The sequence below is a fragment of the Epinephelus fuscoguttatus genome, linkage group LG11, assembly GCF_011397635.1.
Source record: "Epinephelus fuscoguttatus linkage group LG11, E.fuscoguttatus.final_Chr_v1".
In the NCBI taxonomy this organism is placed as follows: Eukaryota; Metazoa; Chordata; class Actinopteri; order Perciformes; family Serranidae; genus Epinephelus; species Epinephelus fuscoguttatus.
In genome coordinates, this window is record NC_064762.1 from 30,170,786 (window position 1) to 30,190,912 (window position 20,127).

At 40.5% G+C, this 20,127-nt stretch overlaps 2 protein-coding genes across 6 annotated transcripts in view; both read left to right on the forward strand.

Annotated features, from left to right (window-relative positions):
* The first annotated feature begins 4,957 nt into the window (after positions 1–4,957).
* Positions 4,958–20,127, forward strand: part of LOC125896883 (uncharacterized) — a 32,911-nt gene continuing 17,741 nt past the window's right edge. Inside the window, exons 1-7 of one of the 3 annotated variants that reach the window (XR_007450355.1) lie at positions 4,958–5,033; positions 5,246–5,569; positions 5,712–5,978; positions 6,122–6,208; positions 8,423–8,512; positions 8,593–8,621; positions 9,277–10,164. Coding sequence is in view for 2 of the 3 variants with exons in the window: in XM_049589836.1 (XP_049445793.1) it covers positions 4,970–5,033; positions 5,246–5,569; positions 5,712–5,978; positions 6,122–6,208; positions 7,113–7,144 (774 nt within the window). In the remaining variant the exon portion in view is untranslated. Of the gene's footprint in view, positions 5,034–5,245; positions 5,570–5,711; positions 5,979–6,121; positions 6,209–7,112; positions 7,268–8,422; positions 8,513–8,592; positions 8,622–9,276; positions 10,165–17,171; positions 17,565–17,852; positions 18,177–18,318; positions 18,598–19,763; positions 19,842–20,127 lie in introns of those variants that run through there. The other 2 variants (XM_049589836.1, XM_049589835.1) reach the window with 2 other exon arrangements.
* LOC125896876 (uncharacterized) lies at positions 10,138–16,996 on the forward strand. Of its 3 annotated transcripts, none has more exons than XM_049589820.1 (9): positions 10,138–10,354; positions 12,740–13,060; positions 13,202–13,480; positions 13,612–13,674; positions 15,476–15,562; positions 15,648–15,676; positions 15,941–15,997; positions 16,337–16,405; positions 16,567–16,996. In XM_049589820.1, exons 1-9 carry the CDS (start codon positions 10,291–10,293, stop codon positions 16,687–16,689), a joined length of 1,092 nt encoding a protein of 363 aa, XP_049445777.1. In that variant the 5' UTR covers positions 10,138–10,290; the 3' UTR covers positions 16,690–16,996. The 3 variants fall into 3 exon arrangements, with proteins under 3 accessions (XP_049445777.1, XP_049445779.1, XP_049445778.1); XM_049589822.1 differs by having other exon boundaries at positions 13,202–13,468; XM_049589821.1 differs by having other exon boundaries at positions 12,743–13,060.

Here is a 20,127-nt window from a genome sequence, read left to right on the forward strand (position 1 = left end):
AACATGTTGAGCTGTTTAAAGTCACTTCAAACTGATGAGAATAATCACCTCAAATATCTGTTTATTTTATGGATTTGAAGTTTGAATATTACATCACAACAGTTTGAGTTGTGTTCATCTGGGGCCTGTATCATGAAGCAGGATTAATGTCTTAGCGAGGTAACTTCAGGGTTAACCCTGGGTTTTCGGTCTCACGAAGCCGGTTCAGTTCTTATCGGGGTAGATCACCATGGTAACTTACTCTGAACGGCTATCCTGCTCCGGAGCAGGGTAAGTTCAGGGTTGAATCTGATCCTATAAAAAGCACCACCCACTGGCCAATCAGCTGTCATGACTCTGCTGGCAGAAATGCAGCCCAGTCATGACGGGAAGTTTAATTAATTTGGTTGATTTTGATTTGAAAGTTTATTTTGAACGTTAAAAAAGAAAAGAAAGCAACAGCAACAGACAATGAAAAGATTGTTCAAAAAGGAGTGGAAAGAAGTCGAACTTTCATCCCACCCCTTCATAAGAAAGAAACTGATAATTTGCGGACACTTAATAGCACCATTAATTAGTGCCAACATTTTTTTGTTGGTGGAAATGATCCCTGTTAAAGATAATAGGCCTAATTGACAGCTTTGCTGCTGTAAATGTGGAAAGTAGCCTATCATGTCTACACTTCATGGTGTTTGAGGGATTTTCCTTTTTGTTTTTTAAAGAGGGAGACTAGGTATATTTTTGCGCAGCTGTTAATTTCTAACACAGCTCAATATCAGGATGATTTTATTCAGACTATCAGTGTGGTCTTGATATGATTTAATTGTGGCGTCAGCTTTAAGCTTTATTGTAGCATATATAACATTATAACAAAGAAGACCAATTTATCAGACGCAATGATGTTAGACAATAATTGTAATACATGCAATTCATCTGCGCAGCATTGATTTCATGGGATTCAAGGGTGTGATCAGTGTCAGATGTACAGGTACAGGTACTGTAGCTACTTGAACCAGTGATGAGTCATTTAACCTACACATCATTTTATTTGCTGCATTGTTTTGTCTTGATTTTTCTCTCTCTCCTCCTCTATTTCTTCTTTCCTGATCCGTTTTTTTTGTTGTTGTTGTTGTTGTTGTCTATTATGTGATTTCATTGATGTTTTGACAGGGGAATTTCTTTGATAAGCATTTAGTGGCTTCTAACCTCTCCGGCACTTTTCTTCTTTTAATCTTGTAAATGTTATACTGTCTGTTTTTAACATTATGTGCAAATAAACTAATCTAAACTAAAACTAAACATTATTCATCCCGTTATGTGTTGCCACGCATGTTTCCTCCTGCAGCTGCCACGGTGTTGGCCTTTTCTCTAATGTTGCTTTTCTCCTCCTCATATTTTAGTAGAATTAATCTCTGATCCTCACGAGAAATACTTTTGTTTCCTCACATACAGCGCTCTGTGAGGACGCTCAGTGACGCTCAGTGACGCTGCGCTTCACTCATGATTGTGATTGGTCCGCTGCGTGCGCGTTCACAGCTCTTGATAAAGCAACCCTGAGTTGAGTTGCCGAGTTGATATCCAGCGTCGTGATACCGATTATCCTGATTACCACTGTTAGGGTTAGTCAACCCAGGATAGGTCTGGGTAACCCAGGAAAGGTTGATCTTGCTTCGTGATACAGGCCCCTGTTCAGGTGAGGACACAACAGAGGCAATAACAGCATCAACAACAGCTGAAAACAACACAACAGCAGGTGCCAGTGATCCTTCATCAAAACCACAAGGTCGTGACTTCATCTATTTATGTATTTTCATGTGTTCAACTGTAAAATGAGGGTGGAAATTCTAGAAGAACTACTAAGTGGGCCTGTTGTTTGTTTTGTCAAATTAGTTGTGGACTGTGTTGATACTGGATGCAGTTTTTGTACCAAAAGTTATTGTTTGATTTGGTAAAAACTATCAATTGAATGTTTAAACACCTACACTACTCAAAAGAATTAAGGGAACACTTAAATGACACATCAGATCTTGATGAATGAATTATTCAAGTTGAAAATCTTTACTGATGTGTTTTGTATAATTTGTTGAGAACAAAATGACACAACAACAGTCAGTGGAAACCAAAATCATCAACCCACTGAGTGCTGGATTCAAGATCACTACAAAAATCCAAGTAAAAAATTGAAATCACAGGCTGATCCAACTTGTGTGAATTTTATCACATCCTCTAAGTAGTGGATGAAGTAGTAGTGCGACCGCACGTATGGATGTGCCATCCCGGAGCTGGACGACCTGTGCAACCTGATTTCTGACAGTGTGGTCAGAAACATGCACACCAGTAGCCTGCTGGAGGTCATTTTGTAGGCCTCTGGCAGTGCTCCTCCTGTTCTTCCTCACACAAAGGAGCAGATACTGGTCCTGCTGCTGGGCTGTTTTCCCCCTTACGGCCCTGTCCAGCTCTCCTCCTGTAACAGCCGGTCATCTGGTATGTCCTCCATGCTTGAGACTGTGCAGGGGAGACACTGCAAACCTTCTTGCGACCACACGTATGGATGTGCCATCCTGGAGCTGGACTACGTGTGCACCCTGATTGGGCTGCAGGTACTGCCTCATGCTACCAGTAGTGACAAGGACACTAGCAGAACACAAAACTAGAGAAGAATCAGTCAGGAAGGATAAGGAGAGAGCAACTGTCTGTGGACACCACATGTAAAACCATTCCCTTTTTGGGGGCAGTCTTGCTTTTGCCTCTCCATTGCACCTGTTGTCACTTTCATTTGCACCAAAGCAGCTGAAACTGATTCACAATCACTTGTGCTTCCTAAATGCACAGATTGATATCCCTGTAGTTTAACTGACTTGGTGTTACACTGTGACCATTAAGTGTTCCCTTCATTTTTTGAGCAGTGTACATGTAATAAGCCACCGGGTTTTGAACAGAACAGACAGCTGCAGCCAAACTGCCTTTTATTATCTTTGCAGACTCGTGGGCGTACATCACTGTGGCTGTGGCTTTAGCAGCACTCTTAATACTCATTGTGGCAATCATCGTATGGAGGAGAACTAAAGGTGAGAGAACAGATAGACACAAGTTTTAATGAAACTTGATTTTCTCTGTTGAAGCTTTTATTAATCTCATATTTTGTCTTTTCAGGGAACAAAACACAGATGACTGACACTATTGTGAGTTTAAAACCTGAACTTGAGTATTTTCCAACCAGGACGCTGTTTTCCCAGGTTGTTGTGTCTAAGTGACTGCTGGGAACAGCAATTTGCATCTTAAGACAAATTGAATTTATCCACTGGTCTGGTGTAGTGGATTTGAAGATATTTTTACACTCCCACCACATTAGCTGAAAGCTGCACATATGCATTATATACATGCCCCATGTGTTGTTTGTATTGTGACCACCTGACAGCATGCACACTGACATTATTCATTGTCCAGGGGCTGACTTCAAACCCTGCAGTGACTCAGGCTGCTCCAGAACCCAGCCAGGACACGGTGAGATCACACACCCAGTACAAAGTTACACTCAGTGAAATGGGTTTGTCCTCTGAGATATTTATATCGAGAGTGTGAGAATGTGCAGCAAAGATAAAAAGGGAAGTTCAATGATGCAACTGGACGACAGCAGAAGAGAACATGGGTGGCATGTGGGATGTAAAACCAGAGGCCAAACCACCATCACAAAACTGTTTGACAACATTTTGAGACATTTTGAAAGATATGTAACATGACTTTAAAGTAATAGAATTTAAAATGTTGACTGTGACAAAAAAGTCTGAGTGAATTCAAGTCTAGATGTTACTGAGCAGCCATTATGTTGTCTTCTCTGTGCAGGCTGATCCTGAAGATGGTGTTTCCTACGCCTCCATCAGCTACACCAAGAAGACCAACAGTAAAGCCCAGGTGAGCTGTCTGACTGGTTACACTGGTGATATACTGATGCTGTTTCATTGCTGAGCATTGTGTTGTGTTTATGTGGTGCTGGATATCATTATACTGCATTTACTTGCACCATTCTGTAATTTCATGTTGTGTTATTAATGTGTTTGTCTTTTGTTTTCCAGGTTTTGTTTAAAGATGAAGATGATGCAGTGACCTACAGCACCGTGAAAGCTTCTTCTTCTTCTTCTTCTTCTTCTGCTGGAGCCTCTGCTGATCTCACTAACCTCTACGCTACCATCAACAAACCAAACTAATAAGAGAGCACAGTTAGTTACAGCTCATATCGTTAGTTATTTTCCATTAACTGGTTGCTTGATATGGAAGAAAGACATTTATATGGGATAAACAAATGATTGGCTCTTGGTCAGGAGATGTGTGCACATTGTTCTATAACTGGGTTTTGTGAGGAGTTTTTATATATATTTAATGTACAAATCAAAGATCATTGTTTGCCCTTGTCAGTGTGAAAGTGATATATATGTTTATATGCACATATATATAAATACTTCATAGTATTGTCAGAGTGCATTGCTGTAAAAGTTGTTTTGTCCAGTAGGAGCACAATAATCCAACATGACATGGCAGCTGGAAATGTAAGTGTTCATAATACATGTTAATATGTGCTGTCAGGCACTTTAATGTGTCTGTATCTGTGTTCAGTTTATCTTTCATTTCATGGTATGAAAGTAATTAAAGCAAACTAACAGTAAGAAACATCTTGACTGAGTCACTTTTGAGAGTCGAGTTAAACAGCTGAATGAGAGGAAACTGTTTTAAACTGTCACTGGTGTTAATTTAGGATACATCAGGTCAGTGTGAGCTTCATACCAGCTCATGTCGGCCAAGAGTGAGGGAGGTAAAAGCTGATGTCATCTGCCCACATGAAGGTAACAAGTGACCAATGAGAGAGAAGAAGGATGATGGTTATGATGAGGAAGTGCCACTTTAGTAATTAGAGGAAGTAATTACAACATTTGTCTTTAAGAAGCAACTTGTTCAGAGACTTACAGGTAGAGGAAGCAGAGAGAGACAGAGAGGCATGATGGCTGAATTCAGATGGATTAAAATGTCTTTATTTCTGATACTGATGCTTCAGTTTACAGGTAGGGACACAAATAACCTTCATAATAACCTTCAGAAGTCTGTTTGGTTTCCAGAGAGGTGAATAGTGAGTTTAGTGAACTCTTGGAAAATGATGAGGCACATATGCAAACTTTTGTTGTATCTAAAATTATCTTCACACTGACATTAATATTCATATATTTATTTATTATTTCATTCTCTGTATTCTTCATATTTTCTCTCATCTTCTCAGCAGCAGGACAGCTTTTCCGCTCCCTCACTTTTAGAGTTGGAGATGACATCACTTTGTCTTGTGAAAATGTGATAGATGATCAGAATAACTGTGACAGTACCGTATGGCTCTTCAGTGAATCAAGAAGCACACGGACAGTAGTGCTGGTTGATCTTGGGAAGATTGTTGAAAATGCTAAATCAGACAGACTGAGTGTTACAGAGAACTGTTCTCTGGTTATAAAGAAGCTCACAGATGAAGATGTTGGACGTTACGCCTGCAGACAGTTCAGATCAGGACAACGACAAGGTCAAGATGCTGTGGTTGAACTGTCTGTTCTTAGAAGTGAGTATTTCCATCATCATGTTTTCAGCTCAAACTGTCTTGTTAGAACAATATACTGAAACATTACAATAATTATGATTACAGTGATGAAGTTCATTTTACTCTTGATGTCTTTCTCTCACAATATCTCCATCTTCACCAGTGACTGAACGTCAGGACACTGATGAGGTGACATTAACCTGCTCTGTGAGGACATATGAACGATGTCCACACACAGTGAAGTGGCTGTTTCAGGGTCAAGATGTGGATAAAGACAACAAGGACATAAAGACATCACAGTCTCTCTGCTCTGCCTCTGTGACCTTTCTGACTTCTGTCTACATTTACACATCAAGATATAAGTTATTTACATGTGCAGTGACTGATGGTGACAGAGTGCAGGTGTTTCCCTTCAGATCTCAATCCTCAGGTGAGAAACCAGGTGAGAACATGTTGAGCTGTTTAAAGTCACTTCAAACTGATGAGAATAATCACCTCAAATATTTGTTTATTTTATGGATTTGAAGTTTGAATATTACATCACAACAGTTTGAGTTGTGTTCATCTGTTCAGGTGAGGACACAACAACAGCAGCAACAACAGCATCAACAACAGTTGCGACCGCGACAGCTTCTGCAACCAATGATGCTTCAACTAAAGGTAGTGACGCAATATTTTTATGCAACATTCTCTAGAATCTCTCTGTCTTCCTGTCAGTCTCTCTCTGTCTCCATACTGAGAAAATACATGTACACGTCTAAAGAGATGTGGTTTAAGCTAATTTTGCTCTTTTTAAAATGCTTTTAAAAAATCTCTTTAAAGCAGCTGTGCGGAACTTTTTACCATTAATAAAACTGCCCCTAGTTCGTATCACCCCCCCCTTGAAGATCCGCATATTTATTTGAACCCAACAGCAACAAAAAAGCCTTTCTCTATATGGCTATTTAGCGTAGCCTCACTCGGGCCGGACACACAGCGGAAGTCAGCAAACCAGAATACGGCACCCAAGGCAGAAGTGATTCTGCTCGCCCGCAGCGATTAAACCAAGAAGGAGAAGGAGCCGTGTTTACAGTGTTCTTCGAGTAAGCAGTACGCAATGGGCATTGCTGAACACATAACACCTAACAGTTTTACCAGCGATGTATCTATGAGAACTTGGTTGTACTTTTGGTGTCATGGCGGATAACGAAGGAGCATCATCTAAAATTATCTGTGACTGTGACCATGTACACAAATATACAGCAAGCAGTTGTCCTCAGTTTATAAGAAATTCAGAGCTACACCAGAACATTTATGAACAGGTCTTACTTTACTACTAATTTGTGTGTAACGTTAGCATGTTAGCATGTTTCCACTAATTACTTGGACTGACCTAACGTTAATAGCATTAGCTTTGCAAGCGAAGGCTGCAGGTAACAGCTTTGCTGTGTTAGGATTATGTTATGTCTTCATTGTGTATCTTCACGTAAAAGAATACTCCGACGATTTGGGAGTTATGCCCTTTCTCTATCATTTTCATATTGAGACAACGTGATCAATATTTTTTTTGTGTCTGTACGTCCAGTGGTTGGGTCTCAGCAGTTAGCACTGTGCTGAAAGGGGGTCAGTACGTCCTGCGCTGTGATCCGCAGAGGGATACACTGGTGAGCAGGCACAGACGTAGCTTGTAAACAAAACTCAGCTGTTTATTTAGCCAAGCAATATCTCCGGACTATAGTAGATGCAATGGACGACTTTTAACGTGATTTTGAAGAGTTTCTTGTAGCGGACACACAGACCCAGAGCCATACCTGTTTGAGCCGGAGTACACAGATGAGGAACTCCATGCCTTGGATGCTGAGCGGGTGAGAAGAGAGGCTGAATCCTCCGCTCCCATTTTGCTGCACAGAATGGGACTTGGTGCTACCATCGTTGGGGAGATATATCATCAGGAGGAAAAGCGCCGCAGAGAGTGCATCACAAGGAGTGAAAACTTTGCAGCAATCACTAATCCTGGCGTGATTGAAACTTTTTTTCATGTTCCTAAGATGAACTGGAAAAAACGCCCCAGGCCTGCAGGAGCTGATGGACAGCTTTCAGTCGGGTGAGTAATATCGTCCGTGTCGTCTCTTTGTTTGCTTTTACCGAGTGACCTAGCGTACCTGTCCCAGAGCCAGCTGCAGCTGTTGCTCACCGGTGTATCCCTCCGCGCAAGATGTACTGACTCCCTATAAGTGCCATGCTAACTGCTGTCTCAATATGAAAATGATAGAGAAAGGGCATAAGTCCCCAAATCGTCAGAGTATTCTTTTCACATAATAATGCGGACTCAGCAGATGACTTGTTAACTGTTTATTCCTCCTTACACCGAACGTACACGGTACCTTCTCATTGTTTCCAGTAGCACAACAATGGTTACTACATTACCCAGAATAACTTGAGGCTCACACTACTACGGTAGCCTTAGTAGCTCAAAATATACAACAGATTAGATTAGATCAGAACAGAAACACGACAGGAGAATTTACTGAGTAATTTTGCTGTTTCCACTAATTACTTGGACTGACCTGACCTTAGTTAATCCTCTCGTTCTCCAAAACAAATGCATGCGGTAATTGCCGGCTGCAGTCGGAATTTTACGACACCAGGCTGTGGGTGTCATACCGCTCCGACCAAAGGGGCGCTATAATCAACGAAAACGAAAGTTCCGCACAGCTGCTTTAAAAAAAGAATAACATTGTATCTTTGCATTGATTTTAATGAAAGGAAATGTGAATAAAAATTATATGTTTAACTCTAATCTCTCTCTCTCTCTCTCTCTCTCTCTCTCTCTCTCCTCCTTTAAGTCTAGAGGCTACAAATAAAATGTTTTTAATGTGTTTATTCTCTTTCCAGGTTGGTGGTTGAGGTTCTTCATTGTGTCTGTGGGTTTATCAGTGCTCATAATAAGTGTTGTGGCAGTCAACATGTGGACAAGAACTAAAGGTGAGAACATTCACAGATAAAATGTTTCCATGGATTTTCACTGTGGAAACTAAAGTCCACTCTTTCTCTTGTCTTTTCAGAGAAGAAAACACAGATGGATGAAATCACTGTGAGTTTTTACAACTAAATAATGTCATGTTTTTACAGTTGTTACTTTACACACTCTTCATTATAAAGTGTAGATAGAAGAAGACAGAAGACAACAATAAACAGGACAAGTGAAGTGGATTCAAATACAAGTGAAACATGACAATATAATGCAGTTCATTACAACAGCGACACAAACTACAGCCTCCAAAGAGACCACAGATCTGAATCAACACCTCTTTGACACAGTGTCAATAAAAACTGAACGTGATGAGGTCCAAATTAAAGGGCGGCTTCACCTAAATGACATCACATCATACAGTATGTTCTCACTTCACCTCCAGTGTCTTTAAAATAATGCAGATAGTTTTGTTTTATTACAAGAAACAACGTCCATGTTACTCTGGATAATGTACAGGATCAAATCTAGCTCCAGTGCAAACAGTCCAGCAGCCAGTCAGATAAAGATCAGATCAGACAGTGACTAATGGTGCGTTCAGGGTCTGCTGACTCAACTGTGAAACCCCTCCTTCTCAGACTGCACCTGCCTTTATTGAGGTGTCAAGATATTTCTTATTTCCTTGTGTTAAATGTGGGACAGTGGGCGCCTACAGATCACAGAGGTGGGACTGGGATTGGAAAGTGTGGCTTTGATTGTGTTGTGTTGTTTGTCACAGGTGCGTTATGATGAAGCTGATGGTACAGTGAACTATGAAAACATCAGACCTTCTGGTGGAGTTTGACCAACACTTCTGGCTCCATCAGACTCCACTGATCAACTCATCACGTTTCACATGACCAGTTAAATACTGGAAATAACAACAACAAAAAAGAGAGGCTTATTATGTTATTTTAGTCTGATGTCTTTTCTTCCATCAGCTGTAAAAACTTTTCTTGTCGGCAGTCAGGTCAGAAGGCAGCAAATCTGTCGAAATACAGAAAGAGATGCTGAGGCTAAAACCTCCAGACGTCTGCTGCTGATGTTAACCACATTCTCACCAAATCACTTCTCCTTCAGTTCTCAGGAAAACAACTTCAAAAACACAATGAGGAACCAACAGGTCTCAGACCAGTGAAACATCATCTTATCTGTGTTCCCTCCCAGCTGCTACAGTGTCACCACATTGCACCACAGACATCAAGAGTGAAATTCTGCTGGGTGAGGAGTTTGACTCTTCACCTGTCTGTTCATGTGTGCTGTCAAACATCACCATGAATCCTGTCTGTTTTCTAACAAACATCATCCAAAGAAAACAAGTGACATCATTATTTATTTTAACCAACAATCTTCAAACCTTCAACTTCCTCAGTCGTCGTCTTCTTCTTTTCGGAAGGTGAAACACGTCACTGTCACAAATGCACTGTGGGACTGGACACAGTGTGAACTTGAGACTCAACAAGAGCATGAATACACTTTGACTGTTGCAGCATTAAACTGGATCACTGACTGCACAAACATATAACTGTCCTATGAGACGGTTTCAGTGAAATGTAAAAATTGTAAGTTTTTGGCTGTTTGGACGTCTGTAACAAATTCAGAGATAAAAATCTAAAACAGTGCTGAAGTCATTTTGAGGAAGTGACATCATACTCATCACAGGAAGTAGCTGCAGCGTCTCTCTACTAAAGCACTAAGTTAGAAACAGTTTGAGCATCAGAACAAGAGAAAGAAGAAGCAGAGAGACAGAATCATGATGGCTGAGTTCAGACAGATTCAAATGTCTTTATTTCTTGTGACGCTGCTTCAGTTTACAGGTAAGAATATATTCTGTGTATCATATACAGTATATGAATGGAAGGCACATCAGAAAACAATAACTTAAGCAGTAGTATTAAAGGACTTTCTTTGCAAACTGTCTTGTTTGAACAATATACTAAAACATTACAATAACTATGATTACAGTGAGTGAACAATTTCCATTTATTGTCAAAGGGATGATGATACATGGAAACTGTCACTAGTGTTAATTTAGGATACTTCAGGTCAGTGTGAGCTTCATACCAGCTCATGTCGGCCATGAGTGAGGGAGGTAAAGCTGATGTCATCTGCCCACATAAAGGCAACAAGTGACCAGTGAGAGAAAAGAAGGAAGTCGTTACAAAATTTGTCTTTCAAAAGCAACTTGTTCAGAGACTTACAGCTAGAGGAAGCAGAGAGAGAGACAGAGAGGCATGATGGCTGAATTCAGATGGATTAAAATGTCTTTATTTCTGATACTGATGCTTCAGTCTACAGGTAAGGATTCATAAAACATACAGTCATGTGAAAAAATTAGGACACCCTATGAAAGCCTGTGTGTTTTTGGACATATGGATATTTATTATCAATTCTAACAATACTGGGAGATTCAGGTAATATAACTAAACAATTAAAACTTAAGAAAAGATTTTTATAACTTTCTGTAAAATGTAATTTTAAAAAAATGCAATTTCTGGTGAGGAATAAATTAGGACACCCCCACATTTATTCCCACTTAAAATGGCTAAAATCACACACAGGTGTATCACATCAGGTGCACATTATTAGAACATCGTTACTTCGTATTTTGAAGGAGGCTTGCCCTTTTAAACCTCAGACATTTAGTTTGGTGTGCTCCAGACTGCTGAAGTGACAGTGAACACCATGGTGAGATCAAAAGAGCTGTCTGAGGCCTTCAGAAATAAGATTGTAGCAGCTTATGAGTCTGATAAGGGATTCAAAAAGATCTCAAAAGAATATGAAATCAGCCATTCCACTGTCCGGTAAATAGTCTACAAGTGGAGGACATTCAAAACAACTGCCACCATGCCCAGGTCTGGCCGTCCAAGCAAGTTCACCCCAAGAGCAGACAGCAAGATGCTAAAAGAAGTCTCCAAAAACCCTAAAGTATCATCACGGGACCTACAGCAGGCTCTTGCTACTGTTGATGTAAAAGTGCATGCCTCTACAATCAGAAAGAGACTGCACAGGTTTAACTTTCATGGGAGGTGTGCAAGGAGGAAACCTTTGCTCTCTAAGAGAAACATGAAGGCCAGACTGAAGTTTGCCAGAGTGAACATAGACAAAGACCAGGACTTCTGGAATAATGTTCTTTGGACAGATGAGTCTAAAATTGAATTATTTGGACGTCAGAAGAGAGGACATGTTTGGCGTAAACCCAATACAGCATTCCAGGAAAAGAACCTCATACCAACTGTGAAGCATGGAGGTGGAAGTGTCATGGTTTGGGGATGCTTTGCTGCAGCAGGACCTGGCTGGCTCACCATCACAGACTCCACCATGAATTCTATCGTCTATCAGAGGGTGCTTGATGAACATGTGAGACCATCTGTAAAAAAACTAAAGCTGAAGCAGAACTGGACCCTGCAACATGACAATGACCCAAAACATACCAGTAAATCCACCAAGGACTGGCTGAAAAATAAGAAATGGAGAGTCCTGGAATGGCCGAGTCAAAGCCCAGATCTTAATCCCATTGAGATGCTGTGGGGTGACTTGAAACAGGCTGTACATGTAAGAAACCCCTCAAACATCTCACAGCTGAAAGAATTCTGCATTGAGGAGTGGGGCAAACTCTCCTCAGACCGATGTCGGAGACTTGTAGACGGCTACAAGAAGCATCTCACTGAAGTTATTTCAGCCAAAGGGAGTTACACTTGCTATTAGGGAGTAGGGTGTCCTAACTTTTTCCTCAGTTAGAATATGCATTTTTATTGATATCTTTAGTTTAATGAGTAAAACAAGGTTAACTTTTGTTGTTTACCTGCAATTAAATCACTTTCTTTCCCAGAGATAAAGAAAAACAAGATCAGACGTCGATATGTGAACATTTGTTATTAAAGAACTGAATATTTAATGGGGTGTCCTAATTTTTTCACATGACTGTATATGAATGACAGAAACATTTTTAAAAAGCTATTATAGATATCATTAATGTTACTTCATTATCTAACCTTCATTTAACCAAGAGACACAAGTAGTCTGTTTCGTTTCCAGCGAGATGAATAGTGAGTTTAGTGAAGTCTTGGAAAATGATGAGGCACATATGCAAACTTTTGCTGTATCTAAAATTATCTTCACACTGACATTAATATTATTACTTTGGTTTTTTGGGTTTTTGGTTTTTTTTTTTCACCTATATTTCTTTCTCATCTTCTCAGCAGCAGTGACCAGACAGTCCTCCAACTCTTTCACTGTCACAGTTGGAGATGACGTCACTCTGTCTTGTGAAAATGTAACAGACGGGCAGGATAACTGCGACAGTACCACATGGCTCTTCAGTAAATCAAGAAGCACAGCAGCAGTAGCTCTGGCTCGTGGTTGGCAGATTGTTGAAAAAGCTAAATCAGACAGACTGAGTGTTACAAAGCACTGTGCTCTGGTTGTAAAGAAGGTCACAGATGAGGATGTTGGTCATTACACCTGCAGTAAGGAAACATCAGAACAACAAACCTCTGTGGTTCATCTGTCTGTTGTTACCAGTGAGTATTTCCATCATAATGTTTTCAGCTCAAACTGTCTTGTTAGAACAATATACTGAAACATTACAATAATTATGATTACAGTGATGAAGTTCATTTTCTCTTGTTGTCTTTCTCTCACAATATCTCCATCTTCACCAGTGACTGAACAGAAGGACACTGATGAGGTGACATTAACCTGCTCTGTGAGGACATATGAACGATGTCCACACACAGTGAAGTGGCTGTATCAGGGTCAAGATGTGGATAAAGACAACAAGGACATAAAGACATCACAGTCTCTCTGCTCTGCCTCTGTGACCTTTCTGACTTCTGTCTACATTTACACATCAAGATATAAGTTATTTAAGTGTGCAGTGACTGATGGTGACAGAGTGCAGGTGTTTCCCTTCAGATCTCAATCCTCAGGTGAGAAACCAGGTGAGAACATGTTGAGCTGTTTAAAGTCACTTCAAACTGATGAGAATAATCACCTCAAATATTTGTTTATTTTATGGATTTGAAGTTTGAATATTCCATCACAAAAGTTTGAGTTGTGTTCATCTGTTCAGGTGAGGACACAACAACAGCAGCAGCAACAGCATCAACAACAGCCGAAAACAGCACAACAGCAGGTGCCAGTGATCCTTCATCAAAGTCAAAGATAGTGACTTCATCTATTTATGTATCTTCATGTGTTTCATGAAGCTTTCAGTCACATCTCAACTGTAAGACGAGGTTGAAAATTCTAGAAGAACTACTAAGTGGGCCTGTTGTTTGTTTTGTACCAAAAGTTATTGTTTGATTTGGTAAAAACTATCAATTGAATGTTTAAACATCTACACTACTCAAAAGAATTAAGGGAACACTTAAATGACACATCATATCTTGATGAATGAATTATTCAAGTTGAAAATCTTTACTGATGTGTTTTGTATAATTTGTTGAGAACAAAATGACACAACAACAGTCAGTGGAAACCAAAATCATCAACCCACTGAGGGCTGGATTCAAAATCACAACAAAAATCCAAGTAAAAAATTGAAATCACAGGCTGATCCAACTTGTGTGAATTTTATCACATCCTCTAAGTAGTGTGTATGGCCCCCATGTGCCTGTGTATGCTCTCCCGATAACTCCTGATGAGTCAGCAGATGGTGTCCTGGGGAATCTCCTCCCAGACTTGGATCAGGGCATCAGTGAGCTCCTGGACAGTCTGTGGTGGTACTCGGCAGCGTCAGATGCATCGATATATGACATTCCATAGGTGCTCAGTTGGATTTAGGTCAGGGGAACGAGAGGGCCAGACAATGGCATCAATGCCTTCAGCATCCAGGAACTGCCTACACACTCTGGTCACATTGTCCTGCACTAGGAGGAACCCAGGGCCCTCTGCACCACCGTAAGGTCTGACTCATCCTGGTACCTAACAGCAGTCACGGTACTGTTGGCTATGACATGGAGGTCTGTGCGACCCTCCAGGGATATGCCTCCCCAGACCATCACTGATCCACCACCAAAGCAGTTGTGCTGGATGATGTTACAGGCAGCATAACATTCACCAAGGCGCCTCCAGACTCTCTCATGCCTGTCACATGCTCAATATGCCTGCTCTCATCTGTGAAGAGAACAGGGCGCTGATGGCAGACCTGTCATTTCTAGTGTTCTCTGGCATATGCCAGTTGAGCTGCACAGTGCTGGGCTGTGAGTACAGGTCCCACTAGAGGACGTCAGGCCCTCGAGCCACCCTCATGGAGTCTGTTTCTGACAGTTTGCTCAGAAACATGCACACCAGTAGCCTGCTGGAGGTTATTTTGTAGGCCACTGGCAGTGCTCCTCCTGTTCCTCCTCACACAAAGGAGCAGATACTGGTCCTGCTGCTGGGTTGATGCCCCTCTACGGCCCTGTCCAGCTCTCCTCCTGTAACAGCCGGTCATCTGGTATGTCCTCCATGCTTGAAACTGTGCAGGGAGACACTGCAAACCTTCTTGCAACCACATGTATGGATGTGCCATCCTGGAGCTGGACTACCTGTGCACCCTGATTGGGCTGCAGGTACTGCCTCATGCTACCAGTCGTGACAAGGACACTAGCAGAACACAAAACTAGAGAAGAATCAGTCAGGAAGGATAAGGAGAGAGCAACTGTCTGTGGACACCACATGTAAAACCATTCCCTTTTTGGGGGCAGTCTTGCTTTTGCCTCTCCATTGCACCTGTTGTCATTTTCATTTGCACCAAAGCAGCTGAAACTGATTCACAATCACTTGTGCTTCCTAAATGCACAGATTGATATCCCTGTAGTTTAACTGACTTGGTGTTACACTGTGACCATTAAGTGTTCCCTTCATTTTTTGAGCAGTGTACATGTAATAAGCCACCGGGTTTTGAACAGAACAGACAGCTGCAGCCAAACTGCCTTTTATTATCTTTGCAGACTCGTGGGTGTACATCACTGTGGCTGTGGCTTTAGCAGCACTCTTAATACTCATTGTGGCAATCATCGTATGGAGGAGAACTAAAGGTGAGAGAACAGATAGACACAAGTTTTAATGAAACTGGATTTTCTCTGTTGAAGCTTTTATTAATCTCATATTTTGTCTTTTCAGGGAACAAAACACAGATGAGTGACACTATTGTGAGTTTAAAACCTGAACTTGAGTATTTTCCAACCAGGACACTATTTTCCCAGGTTGTTGTGTCTAAGTGACTGCTGGGAACAGCAATTTGCATCTTAAGACAAATTGAATTTATCCACTGGTCTGGTGTAGTGGATTTGAAGATATTTTTACACTCCCACCACATTAGCTGAAAGCTGCACATATGCATTATATACATGCCCCATGTGTTGTTTGTATTGTGACCACCTGACAGCATGCACACTGACATTATTCATTGTCCAGGGCTGACTTCAAACCCTGCAGTGACTCAGGCTGCTCCAGAACCCAGCCAGGACACGGTGAGATCACACACCCAGTACAAAGTTACACTCAGTGAAATGGGTTTGTCCTCTGAGATATTTATATCGAGAGTGTGAGAATGTGCAGCAAAGATAAAAAGGGAAGTTCAATGATGCAACTGGACGACAGCAGAAGAGAACATGGGTGGCATGTGGGATGTAAAACCAGAGGCCAAACCACCATCACAAAACTGTTTGACAACATTTTGAGACATTTTGAAAGATATGTAACATGACTTTAAAGTAATAGAATTTAAAATGTTGACTGTGACAAAAAAGTCTGAGTGAATTCAAGTCCACATGTTACTGAGCAGCCATTATGTTGTCTTCTCTGTGCAGGCTGATCCTGAAGATGGTGTTTCCTACGCCTCCATCAGCTACACCAAGAAGACCAACAGTAAAGCCCAGGTGAGCTGTCTGACTGGTTACACTGGTGATATACTGATGTTGTTTCATTGCTGAGCATTGTGTTGTGTTTATGTGGTGCTGGATATCATTATGCTGCATTTACTTGCACCATTCTGTAATTTCATGTTGTGTTATTAATGTGTTTGTCTTTTGTTTTCCAGGTTTTGTTTAAAGATGAAGATGATGCAGTGACCTACAGCACCGTGAAAGCTTCTTCTTCTTGTTCTGCTGGAGCCTCTGCTGATCTCACTAACCTCTACGCTACCATCAACAAACCAAACTAATAAGAGAGCACAGTTAGTTACAGCTCATATCGTTACAGTTATTTTACATTGACTGGTTGCTTGATATGGAAGAAAGACATTTATATGGGATAAACAAATGATTGGCTCTTGGTCAGGAGATGTGTGCACATTGTTCTATAACTGGGTTTTGTGAGGAGTTTTTATATATATTTAATGTACAAATCAAAGATCATTGTTTGCCCTTGTCAGTGTGAAAGTGATATATATGTTTATATGTACATATACAGTACATATACTTCATAACATTTTCAGAGTGTATTGCTGTAAAAAGGTTTTTGTCCAGAAGGGGGCGCTGTAGGTGAAGTAGGAGCACAATAATCCAACATGACATGGCAGCTGGAAATGTAAGTGTTCATAATACATGTTAATATGTGCTGTCAGGCACTTTAATGTGTCTGTATCTGTGTTCAGTTTATCTTTCATTTCATGGTATGAAAGTAATTAAAGCAAACTAACAGTAAGAAACATCTTGACTGAGTCACTTTTGAGAGTCGAGTTAAACAGCTGAATGAGAAGAAACTGTTTTAAACTGTCACTGGTGTTAATTTAGGATACTTCAGGTCAGTGTGAGCTTCATACCAGCTCATGTCGGCCATGAGTGAGGGAGGTAAAAGCTGATGTCATCTGCCCACATAAAGGCAACAAGTGACCAGTGAGAGAAAAGAAGGATGAAAGTAATGATGAGGAAGTGATACTTTAGTAATTAGAGGAAGTCGTTACAAAATTTGTTTTTCAAAAGCAACTTGTTCAGACACTTACAGGTAGAGGAAGCAGAGAGAGACAGAGAGGCATGATGGCTGAATTCAGATGGATTAAAATGTCTTTATTTCTGATACTGATGCTTCAGTTTACAGGTAAGTATTCATATAACACATATGAATGACAGAAACATTTCTAAAAAGATATTTATAGATATCATTAATGTTACTTCATTATCTAACCTTCATTTAAGCAAGAGACACAAGTAGTCTGTTTGTTTTCCAGAGAGGTGAATAGTGAGTTTAGTGAACTCTTGGAAAATGATGAGGCACATATGCAAACTTTTGTTGTATCTAAAATTATCTTCACACTGACATTAATATTCATATATTTATTTATTATTTCATTCTCTTTATTCTTTATATTTTCTCTCATCTTCTCAGCAGCAGGACAGCTTTTCCGCTCCCGCACTTTTAGAGTTGGAGATGACATCACTTTGTCTTGTGAAAATGTCATAGATGATCAGAATAACTGTGACAGTACCGTATGGCTCTTCGGTGAATCAAGAAGCAGACGGACAGTAGTGCTGGTTGATCTTGGGAAGATTGCTGAAGAAGCTAAATCAGACAGACTGAGTGTTGCAGAGAACTGTTCTCTGGTTATAAAGAAGGTCACAGATAAGGATGTTGGACGTTATGCCTGCAGACAGTTCAGATCAGCAAAACAACAAGGTCAAGACTCTGATGTTCATCTGTCTGTTGTTACCAGTGAGTATTTCCATCATAATGTTTTCAGCTCAAACTGTCTTGTTAGAACAATATACTGAAACATTACAATAATTATGATTACAGTGATGAAGTTCATTTTACTCTTGTTGTCTTTCTCTCACAATATCTGCATCTTCACCAGTGACTGAACAGAAGGACACTGATGAGGTGACATTAAACTGCTCTGTGAGGACATATGAACAATGTCCACACACAGTGAAGTGGCTGTTTCAGGGTCAAGATGTGGATAAAGACAACAAGGACATAAAGACATCACAGTCTCTCTGCTCTGCCTCTGTGACCTTTCTGACTTCTCTCTACATTTACACATCAAGATATAAGTTATTTACATGTGCAGTGACTGATGGTGACAGAGTGCAGGTGTTTCCCTTCAGATCTCAGTCCTCAGGTGAGAAACCAGGTGAGAACATGTTGAGCTGTTTAAAGTCACTTCAAACTGATGAGAATAATCACCTCAAATATTTGTTTGTTTTATGGATTTGAAGTTTGAATATTACCAGAGATGGGGACTTGAGTCATTATGACTTGGACTCGAGTCGACTCGAGTCGCTGTTTTGATAACTTGTGATTTGACTTGACAAAAAATAAAAGACTTGAGACTTGACTAGGACTTGGAAGTTCAAGACTTGGGACTTGACTTGAGACATGATGACTTGAATGACTTGAGTGTAATGCAAATCATGTTTTCAGTTTGAATGTAAAATTAATAAATTAATTTAAAAAATAATGTTGATTACCCGGTAGGAGCGCAGGCTGAGAATGGCGTTGTCATGATTGGATCACTACCCTGTCAATCAGTCATGCCCTTTCTACGTACCTTACGTGTTTATTGGAGAAACAGGCCCTCTTATATCAGATAGGCATCAACATGTCAGCGGGAGGGGTACTGAGAGTCATCGTCTTCAGCTTTTGGAATTACCATTATTACGGCAAAAGATGAACAGCACAGTGCAAGACATGCGGCATAAACATCTCGGACAGCCAGGTGACAACTTCAAACTTTGTTCGTCATTTGAAGAGCCATTCTGCCCAGTAAGTGCTTGTCAGTTAGCTGATATGATCAGGGGGGCGTTTTGGTGGAACTTGTTTTTTAATTTATTTGCTAACATTAACCCCAGAAATCATGAGCGAACATTCCGACCGGTTCATCACAAGGCCGGCTGTATGTTTTATGAACGAGCAACACAGGGTTAAATGAGCTAAATGGGTGATTTTGGCCTTGGATAGTGTGTGTGTGTGTGTGTGTGTGTGTGTGTGTGTGTGTGTGTGTGTGTGTGTGCCTGCACGCATGGGGGTCGTCCCTGCAAAATAAACATTGCAGCGATGAAGTCGGTGTTTACTGACAGTTACTTATATCATGTCTTTTCACTTTATTAAGATCAGATTCTGCAGGTCAAATTACAATAATATGGTGACTTGACTTGACTTGCCCAAGAAAAAATGACTTGGACTTACTTGAGACTTGAAGGTTAAGACTTGAGACTTACTTGAGACTTGCACATGTGTGACTTGGTCCCATCTCTGAATATTACATCACAACAGTTTGAGTTGTGTTCATCTGTTCAGGTGAGGACACAACAACAATAGCAACAACAACAGTTGCGACCGCGACAGCTTCTGCAACCAATGATGCTTCAAATAAAGGTAGTGACGCAATATTTTTATGCAACATTCTCTAGAATCTCTCTGTCTTCCTGTCAGTCTCTTTCTGTCTCCATGCTGAGAAAATACATGTACACGTCTAATGAGATGTGGTTTAAGCTGATTTTGCTCTTTTTAAAATGCTTTTAAAAAATCTCTTTAAAAAAAGAATAACATTGTATTTTTGCATTAATTTTAATGAAAGGAAATGTGAATAAAAATTATATGGTTAACTCCAATCTCTCTCTCTCTCTCTCTCTCTCTCTCTCTCTCTCCTCCTTTAAGTCTA

What these genes read in the sequence shown, in the direction of transcription:
- LOC125896876 (XM_049589820.1), top strand. Translation starts at nt 10,291, where the DNA reads ATGATGGCTGAGTTCAGACAGATTCAAATGTCTTTATTTCTTGTGACG. An exon ending in CACAGATGAGTGACACTATT is followed by an intron (nt 15,677 to 15,940) that starts GTGAGTTTAAAA and finishes ATTCATTGTCCA; the next exon opens with GGGCTGACTTCAAACCCTGC. An exon ending in AGACCAACAGTAAAGCCCAG is followed by an intron (nt 16,406 to 16,566) that starts GTGAGCTGTCTG and finishes TTTGTTTTCCAG; the next exon opens with GTTTTGTTTAAAGATGAAGA.